General features: G+C 37.5%; 1 protein-coding gene across 3 annotated transcripts in view; it reads left to right on the top strand.

Moving 5' to 3' along the window:
- The window catches only part of LOC150078008 (PHD finger protein rhinoceros-like), a 268851-nt gene that overhangs the window by 69320 nt on the left and 184417 nt on the right, over positions 1 to 15114 (top strand). For all 3 annotated transcript variants that reach the window (XM_090385480.1, XM_090385481.1, XM_090385479.1), the window contains exon 4: positions 14121 to 14174. In XM_090385480.1, coding sequence (XP_090241606.1) covers positions 14121 to 14174 — 54 coding nt within the window. The remainder of the gene's footprint in view (positions 1 to 14120; positions 14175 to 15114) is intronic.

The raw sequence follows: 15114 nt of genomic DNA, 5'->3' as shown, positions 1-15114 counted from the left end.
AACTTCATCTATTGATAATGTACGATACTTCAGCTACAAGTGACCCTGGCTACAAAGATATAGACTCGAACCTCACTACAGAAGATGGTGCTATAGATATCAACGACATTATCATCGATATTTTTCAAGAAGTTCCTCATGAGGATGAAGAAATGGAAGGAGGTCATTATACTTGTTAACAGGAGAGATTGCTTCTACAGGGATGGGATACACTTAAATAGAAAGGGTGCAAGAATATTTGCTGATGCTATCGAGGCAGTGTTAGGTGGGTCGGAAAACTGCTAGCTTGGGGGGGAGACAAAGACCAATAGATTGACAGTAGCCACTGGCAGAGGTGAAAGAGATTCTTGCACTGCTTCTATTAGAATGAGCAGAAGCCTGAAAAACAAGATGCATGGTATTTCAGAGACTGCTGGGAGCCATTGCGGTACAAGTAAACACATGGGTTGTGTTAGGGTAGCTAAGAATAGAAACAGGTGCAGGTATACTTGCGTGTACACCAATGCTAGGAGTTTAGTAAATAAATTTGATGAATTTGAGGTATTGCTCAAAACATCGAAGGCAGATATTATTGGGATATCAGAGACTTGGTGTCACACAGATATAAGGGATGCAGAACTGCAATTTGGGGAGTACAACGTCTACAGAAAGGATAGACAGGATAGGAAGGGAGGAGGGGTTATGCTATTAGTTAAGAAACACATAAAAACCAAGGAAGTGAAGCCAGTCTACATCGCTGGACAGTGCAGTGTGGAGTCAGTTTGGTGTGACATAAACATTGGGAGATCAAAATTGAGAGTAGGAGTGTGCTATAGGCCTAATGACTCTGATGAGTATAATAAGGAACTGTACAGGGAAATAGAGTGGGCCAGTAAATCAGAGTGTCTTATAATGGGAGATTTTAATTTCCCAGATATTGACTGGAATTTGGGGGCTGGTTACTCACACACTAGCAGGACTTTTGTGGATTTATTGGATGATTGTTTTCTACATCAGCATGTTCGGGAGGCAACTAGAGGGAGTAATACTCTTGATTTGATTATCAGCAGTGATTCTTCATGCATTAAGAATCTGCAGATAAATGAACCACTAGGTGGCAGTGATCACAGTGTGCTGAAGTGGGATTTACTCAAAGAGGTAACTACCATTAGGGGTAAAGGGAAGGGTTATTGCTTCCATAAAGGCGACTACGATGGACTGAGACAGTATTTAAATTCTATACAGTGGGACCAACTGATGATGTTACCAACAGCAAATTCAAAATGGGAAGCATTCAAAGAACTTATCTTGGAAGCTACTAGGCTTTACATACCAACTAAGAAATATTGTTCAAGGTTTAGGCCAAAATGGATGTCAGATGAACTAATGAGGCATATGGCAGAGAAGAAAAATGCATGGGATACATACAAATTAACACATGACACAGAAGCCTATGATAGATACAAGTTGATATGCAACCAAGTTACAAAGGAGGTTAGGCAGGCGAAGGCAGATTACGAGAAATCCTTGGCAAGGGATACAAAGAAAAACAGCAAAGAGTTCTTTACTTATGTAAACTCTAGAAGGAAGGGGATGAATCAGATTGGTCCACTTGATATTGATGGGTCAAGTGTTGATGATCCTGCTCAGGTAGCTAACAAACTAAATGAATATTTTGCATCGACATTCACACATGAGGAGTTATTCAGCGAGGGGAATGCCAGAGGTGTATTCAACTCTAGCAGTCAGCTACAGAATCTTGAAATAACTGGGAGTAAAGTGGAGGAGAAACTGTTGAAGATAAACACAAGAAAGGCACCCGGGGTGGATGGGATCTATCCAGTTATATTAAAGGAGGCAGCAAAGGAAGTAAGCAAACCCTTAGCCATAATTATGAGAGCTTCCTTGGACTCAGGGGAGGTACCCATAGACTGGAAATGTGCAAATGTGACCCCAATTCACAAAGGAGGATCAAAGGCTGACACAAGTAATTATAGACCTGTGAGCTTAACTTCTGTTCCAGGAAAATTAATGGAGGCACTGGTTAAAGAAGCACTGCAGGATCATTTAGACAAGACTTCAGTTATAGCTCAGATACAGCATGGTTTTGTTAAGGGGAGGTCTTGCCTGACCAACTTGATTGGATACTATGATGCAGTCACAAAAGAACTGGATGCAGGGAATAACTTTGATATTATATACTTGGATCTTAGAAAGGCTTTTGATACTGTTGCACATGGAAGACTGCTACACAAATTGGAGCAGTGTGACATTGGAGGCAAATTGCTGCTATGGATAAAGGGGTGGTTGAGGGGGAGAAGACAGAGAGTGGTAATCAATGGACACTGCTCATCGTGGACTGATGTTATTAGTGGAGTCCCTCAGGGCTCAGTGTTGGGTCCATTATTGTTTTCTGTATTTATAAATGATATTGATGATGGTATATCGGGCTTAATGTCCAAGTTTGCAGACGATACAAAGGTTGGCAGGGTTGTCAAGGACACTACTGACACTATGCTGCTGCAACAGGATCTGGAAAGGTTGAGCAGATGGGCTGAGAGGTGGCAAATGAAGTTTAACATTGACAAATGTAAAGTACTACACATGGGAAACAGCAACCCCAGAGCAACGTATCAACTCTGTGGTACTACACTGACAGTGGTAGAGAATGAAAGGGACTTGGGGGTGGTTGTGGAGGCAGATATGAAGTTCTCTGAGCAGTGCAGACGGGCTGCAAGAGTAGCTCATGGAGTATTGTCAATGATATACAGGAATTATTCTAGCAGGGATAAGGAGGTGATTATTCCCTTGTATAAGGCAATGATTAGGCCACACCTAGAGTACTGTATACAGGTCTGGAGGCCTCATTTCAAGAAGGATGTAGAGCTGCTGGAACGAGTACAGAGAAGGGCAACAAGATTAGTGAATGGAACAAAGGGGTGGTCTTACGAAGAAAGGCTTAAGTTTTGCAAATTACAGTGTCTGGAGACTAGGCACCAGCGAGGTGATCTGATAGAGGTGTATAAAGCCTTGAATGGTTTAAGCATGCTCAGTGCTGATGGGATTCTTCCTCTAGCTCAGAAAAATCACCTGAGAGGGCATAAATTCAAATTGAGGAAAGACAGAAGTAATATAGACGTGAGGAAATTTGCCTTTAGCCAGCGGGTGGTTGGTTGGTGGAACAGACTTCCATCCCTGGTGGTGGAGGTTGATAGCCTAAATAAGTTTAAAGGCTCAGCTGGACAGGTATTTGGAACGAACAGAGGGGTGAAGTGGAAGTGGTTTTTTTTTTTTTTTTTTTTTATTTTGGCTGATGCTGCATAAGCTTGCTTTCTTGCATCAAATGCCTCTACTAATGCTAATGCTAATTATGTCAAAGAAGATATTAACGACGAACCACCGATGAAAATAGAAGAAGTGCTCATACAAATCAATCGTTTAAAAATGTTTTTCGCCGCCGAAGTATCTTACTGAAGGGCTTTCGATGGTTTCTTCACTCCAAACAAATGTTGAAAACAAATTTATCAGCCGGAAGAAGGTGCAGAAGAAAATAAGGGATTACTGTATGTATTTTTCATAAGATAAAGTCATAATATGCATAGCACAATTGTATGTATATTATTTACAAAAATAGTGTGCAAAATCTGTATATAATTTAATTTAATTTTACATTAAACGTTTAATGATTTTTCTTTATCTCTTGTGTATGTAATTGTATATTATTTACAAAAATATTGTTCAAAATCTGTATATATTTTAATTTAATTTTACATATAACGATTTTTCTTTCTGTTTTTTTTTTCTCCCTCAGACTTCTTGTTAGCGGACACTTCTCTCTAACGGACACATTTTCGTTCCCAATGGCTGTCCGTTAAAGGGAAGTTTCACTGTACACTGAAATAGCTATTAAGGTGCTGATTGATGTTATGATACGTGTGTATCTGCATGAGTGTCTTTAAAAATAAAAGTGCAGTAATAAAAAATTAATATTTTGTTAATAAACAATTTATGTGCTAGTCCACCCATGATTCTAAAGAAAAAAGGTCAGATTACCCTCTCCATTTCGGGAGGGGTTCAAGCTCCTATGGGATTCAAGTGGAGGTAACCTGACCTTTTTTCACCATTACGAAATACTGTAATGGCGAAAAAAGGTTAGGGCATGTGCGATTAGGACAAGTTACCAATGTTATCGTGTGTTGTGTGTGCGCACCAATCAGCACATTGTTTGCCCCGCCTACCTGTCAATCAGTATATCGTTCTTGATTTTGCTCCAGACGGATAATACCTACTATCTGTTTACCGAGTGAGCAGCGCTAGAGTGCCGTATTGGGAAACTAATTTTCTGCGTAAGTTATCCGATGTTTCTCGTTGTTCTTGTGCAGGCTTTCTTTACCTTCGCCTGTTATTGTTTATATATTTTTAAAGTCTTGTTAATTCATACTTTTATCTATTTCCTCCATTATTGCATCCACAGAATTTGACAGAAAACAAAATATGACAATCTGTATGATATAGCACTGCAAAAAACAGTATGGAATTATAATGCTTATCATTACAAGATGAGCATTTTTCATTTATCATGGTATGACCTATTTTATTATATTTCATGGACAACTGATCTGAAGTTAACATTATTTTGTATAATTTCTATCTTAGTTTATGCACTTTTTACTATGGTTTATCTATTTGAAAAGCACCTTGGAACATGTTGAAGCTTATTTTTTATTCTTTCAGGTAATTTTTCATGAAGAAGCCAAAAATTACTTGTTTATTTAATTTTCATAAGAAGCCAAAAATTACTTCGAATATTTAATTGTTGCTATTTTTTATTATTTTTATGAAGAGACTTTAAACTAAAATTATGCTGTTGCAGCTTTTTGTTGAACCACTAAATATGAGTGATGTGTCCACTTTGTATAGATATTTTGTTTCCAGAAATGGCACAGATAAATGACTTAGGTTAGTAACTTTGTAATCATCAATGTTCAGTCATACAGTTGCATATTGGAAACCCTTGTATAAAGTTATTATATAGCTTCAGTTTTTCAAATAAGTATGAGATTATTAAGAAAACCTCAGTCTGATCTCAAGTAATTAAAAAGACAAACCAAAAAATCCATACAATGTTACCAATTGGAATAATACAAGAGCATGAAGTTGTTGACTGGATGTTTGAAGAAGAGAAAATTGTTCTGCTGTACTTGCACTTTATTTTCTGCAGTGACTCATTGTTTGGATATGACAACCTTAATAATATTCAAAAGCATCTCAAACCCATGAATGTTTATAAAGTCATTTATCATTAAGCTTTCACATTTGAAGAACAATGGATATATTTTTTGACTATATTATTTAGTATAGTGTCAGAATGAAAAATGAAATTTTAAAGTTCCCTAAACTGTTTTTAGCATTTTATATCCAAAAACTGATTGATATATTTTGTCTATGAAGTACTTGCTGCTATGGTTTTTGTGACAACCCTTGCAGGGTAAAATGATTTTATAAACTTGAAAATGGACGTCTGAAAGGTATTGCTCATATTTTGTTTATCGTATACCCCAGAAGTTTTGTTTCATAGACATTAACAGGTGTAAAAAACGTTTTTAAATTTTTTTCATAAATTTAATAAAAAAATTACATTTAATAACTATTGCAATCCATTAGTTAAAGGTCAAGCATTGGTATATTGCAAGCAGAATTCAAAGAAGCCTAAAACCATTGCCTTATACAACAGGATAATAACCTCTTTGTCCCTGCTGGCATACATTCTAGCAGTATGCCTGCGCTGCTCTGGGAACATTTGTCATACTGTACAACTACCACTATCTTCTTTCTTACCTATAAGAAAAAATTACCTATAAATTTTTACCTCTTTCATTCTCTCTCTCTCTCTCTCTCCCCCCCCCCAACTCTCACCTTGAGAATTGTGCCACCTAATTGGTATATTATTCTGGGAATATTGCATATGCAGTACAGTCTGTCCTCGTATAGCACGATAGTTGTGTTCCTAGAAACTCTCGTGCAATGCAAAATCGTGCAATATAAATAACAGGCCCTATGGGAAAAAGTGGGGTTAGGTGCCGACCACCCAAGATTGAACACACATTTGGAACCAAAACATTACCAAACACAATAAATAATCGGGTAATTTTAATCGTTATAAAATACTTACGTATTTTATAACGATTAAAATACGTAATAAGAAATATAATCAAGTATTTTTAGTATTTTTTAATACTAAAAAAATATTTTTTACGAATAAAATATGTATTTTATTCGTAAAAAATTTATTATATTAAATAAAATAGTCGTAATAAAATACTTACGTATTTTATAATACGTAAGTATAAATTATAATACGTAAGTCGTAATAAAATGCTTACGTATTTTATTACGACTATTACGTAATAAAATATTGCTAATGCTTTTGCTTCTATCGTAAGCAAACTTGTTTTTTGTTTGATTTTCTATCCAAACAGATGACAGCCGTTCCATCTCTTCCAATTCTCGTGTCTTAATCTAATGGATTTTAATTACACTTTGAGTTGTTCCCGCTATGAAAGTTGTTTTTACTTTCTCTGCATTCTTTCTAATTCTCGGCGTTGCCTCATTTAGGTCTGTAGCACGTGCAATATCACATGGTCTTTCATTTCGCTCAAAGCGTTTCACAATTTCATATTTTTTCTCTATCGACAGAGGCCGACTGGCCATAAGCCTTACTGGGGAAACCTCGGTGGGCCGGTGTGACTTTGGCCATAAACCATAGTATGAGGCCACTATAAATTTTCCCGGGTAAGAATTTTTGACCCAGTCCGACTCTGTTTATCGTTATTGCTTTTTTTTTTCTCTCTCTGAATCTGCAGTGTCTTCGCCAGGACGCTTCCTTTTCACACCTTTTAAGTATTTTACTCATTTTTAGGGAATAAAGCGCGGAGGCACGCTTAATACACATAAACAAAGCTGCGCGGGTATAGCAACTGAATAAACAACACCGTAAAGGCCGAGATACACTATTAACACCCCACATTTTACTAAAGCACATTTCTGGGGTTTACTACCATAAAACAATAAAAACAATTTCCAGTTTCGTTTCTGCTAGTGGAATCTGTTATAAACTGGTAGTAAACTCCATCTAATTGCATTTGCGATTATATCGATGGCTGGAATTGTGTTGGTTTTTACGTTATTATGGTGAAATGTGTTTCCCCTTCACTGATATAAAACACATAAATACATTTTCAGAATCTTCTTCATTCCTATCGTGTTGCGTTCGGTTGGGGTGATTTCGCGTTCGACTGCCATTTCTTGTAAACACAAAGGCGAATCATGCATAAGCGATTTCGGTTTGTGTTATATAAGATAACGTTCCCCTATTTATAAATCGTGTATGATCGAATTCGTGTAATGTAAACACGTGTTATACGAGGACTGACTGTACCAGGGTTAACTTTACCAATGTTAAATCTCAGTTGCTATTTCTTGGCCCATCTGCCTAATTTTTCTTAGTCTTGCTACAGTAGTAGGTCTTGATTTCTGTCATTAACCACCTGCCAATCTTTGTGTCATCTGATAACTTAGAAAGTTTTATATGCATTCGTCAATATTTTTACTATATAATATCAGTGTAAATACATAAGTAGTATAGAAGCCATTGTTTTAATTGTATCTCATATTGTGGTTACCTTCACAACGAGATAGCAATATTGCACTACTTCAAATAAATAATGCTTCTCTAGTAGAGAAGACTACTGTTATTTATTTTCAGAGGATACCACCACCCAGACAATCGTTTTGAAACTATTGGGCTTCATCATCAGTGGGTGGGCAGATACCCTGGTAATGCAACATGCCATCAGTTACAAAGTTTTTTTTTTTTTTTTTTATGTAAACCCCAAACATGAGAGGTATTAGAACCTATAGTACTTAGTACCATGCTTGGGTTGGAGGTTGAGAAGATGAAAGAAGATATTTGTTGATATTGGACTTGAATTTCTGTAGACTGTAATTTTCAGGAAATACGTACGAAGGAAGGTTGTTCCAGAAAATGGCAGTTGAATGAATAAACGAGGAAGATGAAAAGTTGGTTCTGTGAGTTTGAAGTTGGACAGTAAATGGATGTTGGCTGCAACTGTTCGGACTGTTTTGAAAGAGAGAGCAGGAATTATAGAAGCCAATTCAGAAGAACAGTGCCCATGGAAATATCTGTAGAAGAGGCATGCAGCAGAACAGTACATCTATGAGACAGCGAGTGGAGAGACTCTATTAGAGATGAATCATTAATTAACCTAACTGCCCTCTCTGAATGGAATCAACAAGCCTGAGAGAGGTTTTGGGGGCACCACCCCAGATGTGGGAACAATATTCCATGGTAGGGCAGATTTGCGATTTGTACAGAGTGAACAGCTGTTTGGAAGAAAAGTAACGCTGAGAGGGAAAGAGAAAACCAAGTTTTTTAGATGTAGAGGAAGCAATATTTGTAATGTGCTTGTGCCAAGAGAGATTAGAAGTCAGGGTAATCCCCAAAAGAGATATATCATTTTGCCTAGAAATCGGAGTGTCACCAAAGATAAGCATAGGAGCAGAAGAATCCTTTTTGCGAGATATAAGACAAGACTGAGTTTTAGAAGGATTGAAATCAACTAAGTTGTCTTTGCCCCACTGGAGAATTATCTGAAGATCTGCATTTAAGGAATTGGTAGCATATTTTCGAGAAGTTGAAACTGATTGAGCAGGGCAAGGTTTCTCAAAATGGAAAGTGGAATGCAATGTGCTATCATCGGCAAAACCATGGATAGGATTTCCAGTCAATGGAAGAAGGTCATTAATATACAAGAGGAAAAGAGTGGGAGAAAGAACTGAACTTTGGGGGACACCAGCATTAGTGGAGAAGTTAGAAGACAGAGAGCCATCTACCGTCACCTTCAGTGAGCGATTAGAGAGGAAAACTCGATAACCAATTACAAAAAACAGTTGGCAAACCATAAGATGAAAGTTTGTTTAGAAGACCTTTATGCCAAACACGATCGAAAGCCTCTGAGATATCAAGAGCAACTACTTGTGTTTCACCGAACCTTTCCATTGAATTAGTCCATAAATGGGTAACATAAGCCATACTTATTGGACCAGTGGATTGACACTGACGGAATCCACACTGGCGATCTTTGATCAGATGGAAGGTTTCTAGATAGTTTAAGAGTTGGTGGTTAATGGATTTCTCCATTACTTTAGAAAGAGTAGAAGTAATTGCAATGAGACGATAATTGGATGGGAGGGATTTGTCACCCTTTTTAGAACTGGCTGGATATGAGCAAATTTCCAAGCAGAAGGAAAAACACCTTTGGAATAAGAAAGTGAAAAAAGGCACTAAAGAATAGGAGTAAGTTCAGGAGCACAGATTTTGAGAACAAGTGGAGAAATACCATCGGGACCTGGAGCTTTCTTAGCATTAAGATTTGTCAAAATCCTTCTGACATCCCTTTGACGGAAGACCACAGGAGGCATTGAATGGAGCGTGTTCGGAATGGAGGGAGGTGTTTTACCAAGATCATTAATACATGAGCTCGAAGAAAAATGGGATGCTAGCAGGTCAGCTTTATCCTTGGCTGAAGTGACAACAGAACCATCTGGTTTGGACAGAGGTGGGAGCAGAGATGGGCAAACGTTGCGGCCAATAGCTTTGGCAAGAGACCAGAATGCTCGGCTACCATTAGGGCAAGAAGCAAGTTTTCTACTCTTGGACTGATTAATAACTGCTTTACAATTGTTGCGAGCTTTGGTGGGCAGAAAATGAAACTGAAGAATTAGAAACAAGCCAATTACGATATGCAACATTTTTCTCTTGAACAGCCTTAGCACATTTATTGGAAAATTAAGGTTTAGATAAAGGACGAGATTTTAAAGTGGAGTGTGGGATAAAGGATTCCATTCCTGCAAGAATAATTTCACTGACACAATATCAGCAAACTTTGAAATCAGAAGTTTTGAAACAGTAATCCGACCAAGGAAAAGAAGAAAAGAAATCTCGCAGGTCATCCCATTTTACATTCTTGTAATGCCAAACAACATGAGGTTGGGAATAGCCATGAGATAAAGACTCCATTGGAGAAGAGACAATCACCAAGTTGTGATCTGAAGTGCCTAAAGGACCTCTCACTTTGGCTGTGTACTTAGAAGGGTTGTTTGTAAGAAAAAGATCATGCGTGTTGGCTGTTATGATTAGGATTCTCCGGTATTCTTGTTGGTAAATGAACAATCTGTGCAAGTTCATTAGTAATTGCAAAAGTCTCAGTTACTTGATCAGCTGGGTCTGTGTGACTAGAAAACGGAAGCCAGCTGGAGTTGTGAACATTAAAATCACCAAGGAAAGTTGATGATGAGATACAATTAAAACGATACGTTCTACACTACTTATGTAGCTCAAATTTATGGGTTAACTATGGTGTATTTTCACCCATATTATATAGTTAATTACCAAAACTCATAAGAATTATGCCTTGTGCATTTCATTTTCAAAGTCAGTATTTTTAATAAATATTTTAAACAAACAGGGGCTGGGCAGGGGATGTTCAGGGACTGTACTAATAACATTAGACCATGAAGAGCAGTGCCCATTTATAATCACTCTCGACTCAACACGGCTACACGGCTCCAATTTGTACAGCAATTTTTTGTGTGGAACAGTCTCAAAAGTTTTACTTAAATCTAAATATGCGATGTCAGAATTATTTTTGCATCGAAATACAGGTTGTCTCAAAAATATTGGTACAAACGTTTAGAGGAGGTAGGTAACATCTAAAGGAATGCGAATCGCATAGGAACCCATAACTGAAAACGTCACGGGAAAGTAGTAGCAGGGGCACAGGAAGCAGAAGTGACACAAGACAGTAATTAGTGGCAAACATTTATTTGACATAATATTAACAATGGAGTACGAGATGGATGCATTTCATGATGTTACAACAGATGCTTGAAGGTTCCACCATGAGACGCGATGCATGCGTGACACTGACGCAGCATGGATTGGCGGACACGGTCGAACACACCTGGAGTTTCTTTGACAGTAGCAGCAGCGCAGACGAGTCTCGCCACGAGATCCATTTCCGTCTCCACAGGCGATTCATACACAATAGATTTGCTCCCCATAGAAAGAAATCAAGGCTCGATAAATCAGGTGAGCGTGGGGGCCAGGCAATGGGTCCACCATGGCCAATCCATCGACACCCAAAACGCCTGTTCAAATGGTCACGAACACACCTTCCATAATGGGCAGACGCCCCGTCATGTTGAAACCAAATGTTGTGTCTCACATTTGCTGGAACATCGTCAAGTAACCCTAGTAGAACTTGTTCAAGAAAGATCCGATATTTAGTGGAGTTCATGCGGGATGGTAACAGGTATGGGCCGACTAAGCAGTCACTGACCATACCTGCCCACACATTTATTGCAAAGCGATGTTGTGCCGCATGGGGGCGCACACCGTGTGGGTTGTCATGAGCCCACGCATGAGCATTGTGCTGATTGAATAAGCCTTCCCGAGTGAAATAAGTCTCATCTGTTAACAAAACATAGGCTGGAAAATTCAAGTCTTGAACACTTTCTTGGAGAAACCACTACGCAAAAGCCACACGTGCAGAATGATCTTAGGGGAGCAGTAACTGAACCCTTTGGAGATGAAAGGGGTGTAAGGAATCATCGTGCCAGACACGCTGTACACTGCAACGAGACACTCCTAAGGCAGAGGCAACGGCACACGTGCTGATAGTAGGATTATTCTGGACAGCATTCAACACACTTTCTTCCATGGCGGGAGTTTGTGTTGAACGTGGTCTGCCTGCACTACTCCTGTTAACTCTAAATGACCCATAATCGCACAAATTTTGATGCACACACACGCAAACAAATGGTGGTCTGGTGCATGTCTGTCTGATAAGTGTTCTCCATAAAATTGATGAGCAGCTTGTCCATTGCTCTCTACTAATCCATGCACTAGGTGCATGTCTGCCCGCTTACAGTTTGTATATCGATGCATGCTCTTCGTTGCAGTGACTACTGCTTGAATGAGTAAAGCAGAAATTTTCTCTCTTGTGAACTGATGAACAGTGCCGTCTACTGACTTACGGTGACATTTCCGGTTATGGGTTCCTATGCGATTCACATTCCTTTAGATGTTACGTACCTCCCCTAAACGTTTGTACCAATATTTTTGAGACACCCTGTATATATTTTTTGAATGCAAAAATAATTCATGGATCAGTGTTATTCGAATTGTGATACATACACACCACCATTTGAATACCAAAAAGTACTTTCAGAGGATATGCTGGCATATGAAATCAACTTTATCAAAAAAATTTGATAAATTTTGATAAAATTTTGTATTATGAACAGGCATTATCTTTGAAATGTATCGAAGGATATAAATTTCTTAAAAAAATATAAATGAGGAGTGCAATATTCGTTGAGAAAATTGTAAGGGTACATCAACAGAAAGGTTGACTTGAAAGGGATATGTCAGAAAAAGGCCAAATTGAAAGGGATCTGTCAACAAAAAAGGTTGAATACCACTACCATAGATCAGTAAGAATGGGAAAGTATCAACTCTGAAAACTATTGATATGTGTTCTTTCCAGACTGCAAGGTGGTGATATAATCAAATTTCAAATGTATTCTCAGCCCATCCACAGGAACGTTGACAGTATATTATTACTTACTTCTGTGTTGTTTACCAGCATAACTGGATTTTCTGTTGTGTATTACTGAATTTTAGAACAAAATATTGTGAGAATTTTGTAAACATTCTCTGTGAAGATGTTGGTAGTAATGATAAAAATTATATACTTGTACATATGAAGGGTGTACTGTATGAGTACCAAACGTACTGCGCACGCGCACGCACACACACACACACACACACACACACACACACACACACACACACACACACACACACACACACACACACACACACACACACACACAAGTATTTGTGAAAAGGGCTTTTAATTCAAAAACCTAATACATAGTATGGTCATCTTTTACCTGAATGATGGATCTCCCCTCCAAGTATACTTTCTGCCAGCTTCCAGTAGGTCAGTGAGAATTCACCTCCATGCCTTTTGCAAAATAGCTGCCAGAGCCAGTTTTGGAAAAATTCAGTTTGGCCACAGTCTAATCTGGCACTCCACAGGTGTTCAATGGGTTGAGGTCTGGGTTCAGCAGGCCTGTACTGTTTCAGTACAAGCCAGCTGAACTATCCCCATACCTTCAGACTACCTCCACCACACTGCTAGAGACAATAGCATTGCCCTCCAGGCAGTCTTCACATCCAAAAGCATCCATCAGAATAAAACATTGTGTGTGAATGTTCCACTCTCTATAACCTTCTACCCCTGTCACAGAGTCCATAACATTGGGAATAACATCACTCTAAACACTGTTTCACATTTGTGACCATGAATTAGGATTATTCATAGCTACCTCCTATTGTTAAACCCAAGGTTATGCAGTTCTTTGCAAATGGTTGACATACCAACAGATGTTCCTGTGTGTTCTTGGATGTGCTCTGTGATTTTTCTGCAGATGACATGCATAAGGCATGAACTACTTGCTTTATAGGTTGTCAAACATGTTCTGTGAGTTTGCAAATCCTCCATACTTTTTTTTTTATCTTGTTTGAGTTGTTACCCAGTCCTCCACCTTTGAATGTCTGCCACAGTAGATTTTTGGAGTTTCAGACAAGTCACAGTTGTGTGTATGGAAATGTTACCGATATACTTTAAGAATGAATTTATTCAGTATCCAACCACCATTCCACATTGAAAGTCTCTATGTTCTCATCCATTACTCATACTGACTTGTAATGTATGGCAGCTTCATAGGTAGACCCACAAAATTTATATCAGTATATTCTTGCTGACATGCTTGTACAGGGAACTTCAAGCACAGTATTCATGGATGGCATTCAGATATCTTTAGTTTTTGAAGTGTGTATGAAAACCTTATTCCAGAAAGGAAGTTCATTCTTAAAGTAATTTAATCTGTCATATTTTAACATAGTATTCATTATAATTCCTATAATGAATACTATGTTAAAATAGTATTCATTATAATTCCTATTTATTTTCTTCAATTTTCTGTTATAGTTAATAAGAAGCGTAGGTCAAAAAATAGTAGTCTGGAAGATGAAGACAGTCGAGGTAAGTTGAATTTTTGGTTAGTTGGTAAACATGCTAAATAGAAAAATTTTATTACATATGTTAGTCTCCCTGATGTGATTAGGTTTTTCTGTATTTATGAAAGTATGCTATTAATTATTAAAGCTTTGTAATCATTGAATCAGTTTTTTTTCATTAACTGTATGCAGACACTTATGTATTGAAAACTGTTTCTTTATAATAATTTTCTACATGCTCTTTTATCCTTTGTATTCTGTTATATTATTTAATTCAGTGAATGTATTGTAAGGAATTTATTGTGGAAATAAGGAATGTATGAATCTAATGTAATACCATTTAGACCAGATAGTTCCTTATTATAAATCATTTAGCAAAAATTTGTCTCGTTAATGGTAGTTTGTAGTGTTGCCAACATGTACTCATATTTTTATGTTAAATGAGGAACATTGAGGAAAATGAAGAAAATTTATTCAAGACATTTATTCAATTATGTGTAAAGTGAATCTCTAATCATATTCATAATATGTAAAAGATCAGTTGGTAAATGGCAATTAAAGAAACATTAAGGTTTCAGGACTGCCTACCAGCTGCTTTTTTGTTTTAACAGTAAAAAAATTGTATTTTTCACTGCATTTATAAAATGCAGTTATTATAAAAAAACATGAACAAGGTTGAGAAACATACATAATCTGCTTACCTAATAAATTTCTTGCTTAGCTGCAAGTTAGACATGCTATGAAATGATAAATGTCTCTCATTCTACTATATAAACTAAGCCTAAACTTATTGCTTCATCAGCAAAATTGTTACCCTCCCATCACGTGATTCCGTTTCCTTGAAAAAACATGTACAAAAAGTTTCCTGTAATTTTAGAATGGAGTTGTACACTTACACGTGTTTGCCACTTAATCTTTATCATTTTTTATTTTTTTCAGTTTTGTTGTTATTTGTTTGTTTTTCA

Source organism: Mastigoproctus giganteus, chromosome 11 (genome assembly GCF_048544385.1).
Source record: "Mastigoproctus giganteus isolate SK-2022 chromosome 11, ASM4854438v1, whole genome shotgun sequence".
In the NCBI taxonomy this organism is placed as follows: domain Eukaryota; kingdom Metazoa; phylum Arthropoda; class Arachnida; order Uropygi; family Thelyphonidae; genus Mastigoproctus; species Mastigoproctus giganteus.
This window is presented reverse-complemented; position numbering and strand designations above follow the sequence as displayed.